At 44.1% G+C, this 8,173-nt stretch overlaps 1 protein-coding gene across 1 annotated transcript; it reads right to left on the bottom strand.

The window, feature by feature from the left end:
• Window positions 1–2,199: 2,199 nt before the first annotated feature.
• Window positions 2,200–4,372, bottom strand: LOC119324786 (rRNA-processing protein fcf2-like). The gene is made up of 5 exons (XM_037598559.1): window positions 3,977–4,372; window positions 3,828–3,888; window positions 3,227–3,301; window positions 3,001–3,116; window positions 2,200–2,604 (listed from the first exon to the last, which is right to left on the bottom strand). The coding sequence occupies exons 1-5, from the start codon at window positions 4,210–4,212 to the stop codon at window positions 2,496–2,498; spliced, it is 597 nt and encodes a 198-aa protein (XP_037454456.1). The 5' UTR covers window positions 4,213–4,372; the 3' UTR covers window positions 2,200–2,495.
• Between the last annotated feature and the right edge of the window lie 3,801 nt (window positions 4,373–8,173).

Here is an 8,173-nt window from a genome sequence, read left to right as displayed (position 1 = left end):
GTCCCAACCAAGCCATGTCGATGCAAACTTGGCATGCTTGGTTGGCTGGGCTGCACCTGATTCGTGGGCCGCACGAACCGCAAAGCACCTCTGGGCCTGGCTGAAGGGGAATGGTCGAATCGGCCGCCTTTTCAGATCCAGGATCTAGCGAGTCATGTGTGTTCCTCACCTGCACGCCCGGTGAAGCGCGGGAGACGGACATGATATCATGAATCTCACGTGTGCCTCTCACCGCCACTTCGGTCTCACCGATGGCCGCTCCACCACCTTGTCGCCCCAATCCTTGGGGGGGGGGGGGCATGGACCCCGTTCAGTTGGTGAGGACTCCGAAGTCCCCTTTTCCCTTTTGCCCGAGGCCGTGGTCCTCGGCAATCACGCCCATCAACCTTCGTTGCTCCTCCAACGGCGGCAGGCACGATGGTAGAATGGATGGGGCTGCAGGTGCCAGCACATCCGCGCGCCCGGAGTGGGGATTTTGACCCGCCTACGAGCGGTTTCTTCCCTTGATCCGGCACAATCCGATGCTCCTCCCGCCGCTACGTCGAATGCGGCACCGTTAGGGGCAGGGTCATCAACTGCGGGTTCCGGCACATCCACCCTTGTTGGGTCGTTGTTCGGGTTTGCTCTGGCGTTGTACATGACTGCTCCTCCTCCGGCGGCACCGGCTCCAACGGCAGATAACACAGTAAGTACAACACACATCTATCTTTTCATATTCGATTTTTGGGCCGATTAGGTTTTTTGGGGTGGTTGTTTTGACTTGGTATGATTTGATCCAAGTGGCGAGGACTATGATCCGTTTAGTACTGCTAGTATTGCTAGGCTTACTAGGATTGCTAGGATCCGACTCAACTGATTGATAGGATTGCTACGAACATAGTATAGGTGCATGATTATGATTAGTGTAGGATTGCTTGCATAGAATGTGCATGTCTATGATCAGTATAGGACTGCTAGGACTGGTACATGTGCTTGCTATGTGTCCATGCGTATAATGTGCATGATCAATGCATTGATCAAGCCAATGCACATTGCTACGACCAGTGCATTGATCAAGGAAACGCACATTGCTATGATCAGTTCATTTGATCATACGGATGCACATTGCCATGATCAGTTCATTGATGTACATTGTAATGGTAGATAGTCCATTTTGCTATGCTACCAACCCATGTCGAGTGGGATGTCATCGGTGGTGGCGTCCTCCACCGAAAGTCTTGGAGGACGTGATCTATGGATCTCGGGGAGGAGGGAGGCAGCGGTGGCGGTGATGTCTCTACCCATGCTTGGCCGCAGGCTGTTCTACGTGTAGATCAAGAACGATGACGACCTCGCCTTCCTGGTTGTCCCGAAGGCTTTTCAGCCAGTCCCAAGGAGGTGATTCTACATTCGGCTGTCTCGTGGCGTGCCGCTCGCCGCTCGCAAGTGGTGTAACTACTGGGTGCAGGTTCAGCAGTTGGGCAACAAGGAGGTGATGGAGCAGTGCTAGAGCAACTCCTGCTGAAAGGACCTCGTGCTTGCCGGCGATATACTCGTTGTCAAGATAGACACCTTTTGCTGGCAACTCTGAATATTTTGCTGAAAACTAATGATATTTTGCTGCCTTAAAACTGTACCCTTCAAATGTAGGTATCTGTGTGATAGCTAATGTGTTGTGTTAATTGTGTGTCTTATGTGATGTTAATGTGTTATGTGCTTGCTAGTGCTAAGATCGCCATTTTTGAAAGGGATGAGCAAAACAACACATTGCACACAACCAAACAGTTGTGGTTTGCATTTGCTCAGTCTTAAACCACACATGCCATCCAAACATACAGTTGCTTCGTCTTGCTAATTTTCTTCAAGTACTTACGTTTTGCATGAGGTTGTCTACATCTCGCAGAAGGTTGACACAGCTGGTACACGTGTTTCCTAGTCTAGGTGTTTGTTTCTTTTCATGGAAAAAATGAATCTAGGTTGGCAAGGCATACACGGTAACTTCACTGCTAGACACGTCCAAGTTACAAACAGACACAAAATTGATCAACGGTGAAATGCAAGGGACCGAATGAAACAAATTGCACAACATGGCCCCAAAGGTTGTTTCTACTTAGCCAAGCTAAGTCGGGCCATAGATACAAGAGGACCATATTTTGATGCAAGCAACCAAACATGCACATAACATTCCTCGTTAAAGGAACCATACCAGGATTCAGAATGTGTGCAAATGTTACACACTTCCCCTGCTCTTTTGTTGCAGATCAGTAGATGAACATTCACAAGATCAGTTCCTCTTTTTGCGCAAAAGCATCCTGCCAAACTCAAGTTCAGATACTACAATGCTTTGACCATCATCCCCTCAAACACTGATCTCATCTCTCTAAGTGCGGGGAGAAAAGTTCCATACGTTCAGTTACATGAATTCAACACATTACAGTGGAGTGCACAACCTATAGCCGTGCTCGCCCATTTCTCCTTGGCTCCGTTCTTCTGTTCTTCCTTGTTTTACATTGATCCTATTTCCGCCTGTCCTTGGCCCTTTTGAACGTTTGCTTGCCCTTGTTCTTCCACTTCTGGTTGCCTCCGGGTGTCCGGGCCACCTGAATTTCCCTTACCTTACGCATCCTGCAATTTAACGGAGAGCCATGTTCTTCAGTTTCAGGAATTCTTAAACGGAAAAGATGCATTATCTACCAACTTTAGTTATTTAAATTCAGTGTATAAATTTAGTTTTCTTCTTTTCAGAGACTCGAGAACTTCTGATATGCTACAGGTTGAATCTATCCCCTCAAACTTCAAAAGTAGATGGTGATTCATTTGCTCGAATGCTGCGTCACAACCCAGCTCCAAACCAATTAAAGGCTCTAGTCTATTTTACAGTATGGTTCTGTTGTTGTATAACAACCGATGAACTCTTCGATCTGGAGGGCCATATGCAATTAATACACAAAAACTTTTACTGGCAGGTGACAACAAGACTCCAGTGATCTGCATGTGGATAGAAAAGGATGATGGGCTTACCTGTAGTTCTTGAGTTTTTGGTCAGATAACAGCTCATCAACCAAGGTCTGCTTCCGTTCATGCTTTGTCAACCTACTTGAGTAGAACTCAGATGCAGGCTCAATAACCGTTCCAACCTAAAACCATCATCAAAATATTCAGCACATTAACTACTGATGAGCATTCACAAATTTTCAATGGTATGGTATCCAAAATATCTAATAAAGCTCGCGATACGACCACTTACTTGGAAATACTTCGGAAGAGCCTTGGATTTACCAGACCTCTTGAAATGCCTTTTAGGGTCCATTACATGCCTCAGCTGCAAAACATATGTTGAGCATATTGTGCTTAAGCCACCAAAACATTAAAACTCAAGAATAAGTAGATGGCCGTCTAACATTGTGATTCAACATTTACATAGTATTTCAACTCACGATGTTCAGTTCTTAAAAGTAACACAGTCCGACCAGATTGCAATACTATCCGATAAGCCTCCAAAGACGGCGCATGTTCACAAGCAAATGAGGAATGCTAAGTGTTCACTAAACCATACATGCTTGCATAATTGTTAAATTTCATTCTATTGAGAGCAGACAAAAGGAAAGCAGCAGTACTTTGTTTTAGGGGAAGCCTGGCTATCCAAAATAACACACAAGCAGATGCTCTACTTTCACTCAAGCACTACTACACACTTATAAAATGGCTGATGCTTGCCCGTCAGGAATTCAGGATCACCTTCCTAAATGCTAAATTAAACAGGCGTTTTTCTGTTTTCCCAAGTTACATAATGGAGCCCCACACTGAATTCTACTACTGACAACAGCGCCCTAAGTGTAACACCATACCTGCAAAATCTCAAGGTCTTTCTTCAACTCGGGAGTGATGCTCGGCGCCGGCATGTCGAACCTGGACAACGGCGCAACAGATCATAAGCACCCACCCATCCAAGAACCCAGTAGAATTTTTTCCAATTCAGAAGCGGGGCTCAACTCACCAGCCCTTGCCGGTGGTGTCCTTGACGTTCTTCCTCGCCATCTTGTTGACCTTCCTGGGGTCCCTCGGGGGCACGTAGAGCCCGTCCACGAGCTCGTTGCTGGGCTTCCAGAGGGACTCCTGCGCGTCAATGCTCGGTGTCGGCGCCGAGCCCTTCTTGCTGCCGCCGGCCGCCGCAAGGGATGGCAGCTGGGGCGCCCACGACAGGCCGATCGGCGCCGCCGACGACGACGACATGGCTCTCCGAGCCCTTGTAAGCTTGGATAGCTGCTCCTTCTCTTGCCCCGGCGTTGTTGGGTTACGCGGCGGCGGCAAGGGCGGGCGGTGGAGGGGAAGAGGAGGAAAATCAATGAGGCGGCGGGGTAGGAGGAAGACTGCGACGGGGGAGAGGGGAGGGGACTAGGGCTAGAGACCTCCTATTTCCCCTGCGCGCACTTTGGGCCAGCCCATATGCGGGAGACGCGACCCTTGTTTTTCTTCTTTCGTTTATTTTGTTTTTTACTTTTCAAATTTTGAGAAATGTTCACGTGCCCCAAATTCGGCAAAACAATGTTCAGGGTAAAAAAAAATCCGAATTTATAAAACATTCAATAATTTTAAAATAATTTCCTAATTCTAAAAAAATGTTCCTATATATAAAAAAATGTTCATCAATTTGAAAAATGTTCTTTAATTTCAAACAATCTTCACAAATTTGAAAAATATTCTCGTATTTCCAAAAATTTCAAGAATTCGACAATGTTCCAAATATCAAAGACATTTTCATGGATGCAAAACTATTTCGAATTTGAAAAAAAAACTCCCGATATTTCTAAAAATATTTGTGAATTTGATTTTTTTTCTATTTCAAAATATATTCACAAATTTGCAAATTATTCTTGAATTTTAATAAATTTTCATGGATTTAAAAAATGTCATAATCTTTAAAAGTTCAAATTTTCAAAACAAAATGTTCTGAGTTTAAAAAAACTTCATGCATTTGAAAAGTATTCCGGAATTTAAAAAATTGAAAATTGTCTGTTTTTTTTATAAAAAAGTCGTGAATTCAAAAATTTGTTCCAAAATTGAAAATAAATGTTTGTGAATTCTATTTCCCCCTATATTTAAAAAATGTTATTCGATCCAAAAAATGTCCACAAATTCAGAAACAATCCTCCCAAATTTCAGGAAATGCTCTTGGGTTAAAAAAAATTTCAGGGATTTGAATAATATTCTCGGGTTTCAAAACTTGCTCATAAATTTGAACTTTCCCTGTATTTCAAAAAAGCTTCAAGGATATGAAAATTATTCATGAATTTGAAAAATTATGTGTGATTTTCAAAGAGTTCACGAATTTTACATACATGCATGGATTTGTAAAAGTGTCATGAGTTCAAAAAAGGTTCATTTTGAAAAATAATAATCACATATGTGAAGAAAGAAAACGCATAAAGGGCAAAGGGAAAATCAGAAGAAAAAATAAAAGAAAATGTATTGGGAGAAAAAATGGAATGGGCCAGCCCATAGAGAGGATGGGGCTGCGCATGAGAGTGTCGCTATCCGAAGACCTACATGTGAAATAGGAAGCTCTCTAGGGCTATAGGAGGAGATCCGCAAACATGGAGTTATTGGGACGTGGCTTGTCTCTAGAATCTTGCAGGAACCAACATCCTTGAATGTAAGAATTGTGAAGGCATTTTATTTTTCGGAGCCATATATCTTGGAGGTCGAGCTTGGATCACATCCTTCTCAAATTTGGAGTGCTATTCTTAATGGAAGGGAGGTTTTGAAAATGAGCTTAATGCGCGGAATTGGTGATGGACGCACTACTGGAATTTGGGTACAAAATTGGCCCCCTCAGGACACCATGATGCAGCCATTGATGGCCTTAGTACTGGATCCCCTGGGCTAGTATATGAAATAATTGGCGAGATGAGTGCATCATGGAGTGAGACAGCAATTCACCAGGTTATGCTGGCTATGGATGCTGACAAATTCCTTTCTATTTTGTTGTGTACTTCCTGGGTTCTGAACTTTTGGGTATGGCAATTTGAAAAAAAGGTTTCCTTTCTGTGTATTCAACATATGGAATGCTTGTTGCAACAAAGGCTCGCCATGAGAATGGTTAGATGAGAATGTAGGATTATCAACTGTTGTGAACGAGAAAATGGGTGGACTTGTCTCTAGAAAATCCAAGTTCGTCAAAGCTCAAGGTTTTTTTATGGCATTTGGCTCACTAGTCTATCCCTATGACTGATGTGCTACAACACCAACATATGGCCACAAGCAGTGCGTGTAAGATGTGTGGAATGGAAGATTCTTGGAGACACTCACTCTTCTCTTGCTTGATGTCTAGATGCGTTTGGGCTCTTTCAAACGATGAGATGGTTGAACACATGAGCAGGAACATCGAACCAGATGCAAAAAATGGATATTCTCTATGTATGAATTGTTATCACATGTGGAGTTTACACTCATGGTGGTTAGCTTGTGGGCTATTTGGTCAGTGAGGAGGAAGGAATTAGGATGTTTTCCAAAGCCTGTCTGCAACACATTATTTTATCAAGAGCTTTATTGAAGAAACTAAAATTATCAAGAAAACTCATGATCCCTCAAATCTCGTAGGGACTCCGGTGCAAAGAAGATGGGTGGTGCCTCAAGTGGGTTTTGTAAAGGCGATTTCTGTTGCAGCTTTTTTACGGAATGGAGAGGTAGTAGCCTAAGCAGCGATATGTAGAGATGCCGACGACATCTATCTTATGAGCTTCGACATTTGTGTATAAATGCATATTTGACCTGGTGTTGGCCTAAGCAATTGGATGTCGAGAAGGCCTCTACCTGACAACAGATTTGGCGTAGCACAGATTCACATTACCTTGGATTGCCAAGTTATAATTGCTAATATTAGCAACACGGGCATGAGCTTTCATTCATGCAGCCATCATGTTGTAAAACCCGGTCCCGTGATCTATCTCCAACATCTCCAGCAGTGTAATCTTGGTTGCGCAGTAGAAAATTTTAATTTGCGTCAGTGTAGCGTTATGCGTGCCCTAACAAATAGCCAGGATCCCTGCTCCATCATACACTCCCAACTGTCAAAGCACGCTACCTGAAAAACAAATAAATTAGAGACAACAAGGCGGAAGCAGATCTCTTGCGTCGAATTCGATGCAGCATGCATGTCACGGTAAAAGGCCACGCGACTAAAGTTTTTTTTTCCTGTATGAACCCTAGCTAGAGCAAGCCATCTCACACTTCTTGATTGTAGGGTCATCATCATCATAAATCCAAAGGTCGTCAAACACCTCATCGTTCAAATCCAGTTGGTCAAATATTCACCAAGATCGGTTTTAGAGATAGTGGCAGAGCTACACCCCAGGCGAGGAGGTCCAGGCCCAGGTCGTGGCACAGAAAGCCTTCATGTACTATAGCATTTTTTTGCACTGTTTCACATTGTAGATCACTGTAGCACTAGGACAGGCCCGAGACCAAGTGCTAGCCTGGCTCCGCCTCTATTTAGCGGTAATCCTCACGCCGCCCCTTGTCGCTAACTGGGCATCAGCAGGGGGTGACACCAAAGCAGGGGACGAGGGGGAGTCGAACGGTAGGCGCTTGATGCAGAAGCCTAGCCCCGTGGAGAAAACTTGGACAAAGATTCAGTGGCGGTCGAACCGCTGGAGAAGACATGAAACCCTAGCCGCGAGCAAGGGGACTCGTTTGTCACTATTGTTTTCTAGGCTGGTTCTTACTTTGATGTGATGTAGGTCTGCTCCTCCAAAATCAACATTTTATTTTTTATATATATGCAATATCTTTTGAACTTGACAGTGGTTAGTACCATTTTAATATTTGCCCCTCTTTTGGGCCTGAGGTGGCCCGGCCTATGGACCAGCCCTCAACAGCATTGCATACAACTGCACATAACATATTGGAAGAAATTGATCTGTTGAACTCGGCAACGGCGATGACACGTCGGGGAACCACCTTGTATTTCCAACACTATGCCGACATGCATCCTGAGTGCTTAGCTCTCTCTCTCTCCCTCTCTCTCTCTCTCTCTGTGTGTGTGTCTTGAAACCCTAATCGCGAGCATAGGGGACTCATTTTTCACTATTGTTTTTGGATCGGTTCTTACTTTGATGTGATGCAAGTATGCTCCTCCAAAATTAACATTTTATTACATACATATATGCAATAATCTTTTGAACTTGATAGTGGA

The sequence above is a fragment of the Triticum dicoccoides genome, chromosome 6B (assembly GCF_002162155.2).
Source record: "Triticum dicoccoides isolate Atlit2015 ecotype Zavitan chromosome 6B, WEW_v2.0, whole genome shotgun sequence".
Lineage (NCBI taxonomy): Eukaryota > Viridiplantae > Streptophyta > Magnoliopsida > Poales > Poaceae > Triticum > Triticum dicoccoides.
Note: the sequence above shows the minus strand (reverse complement) of the source record. Positions and strands in the feature narration are given on the sequence as shown.

Excerpts from the sequence above, each read along its gene's own strand:
- LOC119324786 (XM_037598559.1), bottom strand. The coding sequence starts at position 4,212 with ATGTCGTCGTCGTCGGCGGCGCCGATCGGCCTGTCGTGGGCGCCCCAG. Across the intron at positions 3,302-3,827 it reads AAGACCTTGAGATTTTGCAG|CTGAGGCATGTAATGGACCC; the intron begins GTATGGTGTTAC and ends TATGTTTTGCAG. Across the intron at positions 3,117-3,226 it reads CTCTTCCGAAGTATTTCCAA|GTTGGAACGGTTATTGAGCC; the intron begins GTAAGTGGTCGT and ends TGATGGTTTTAG.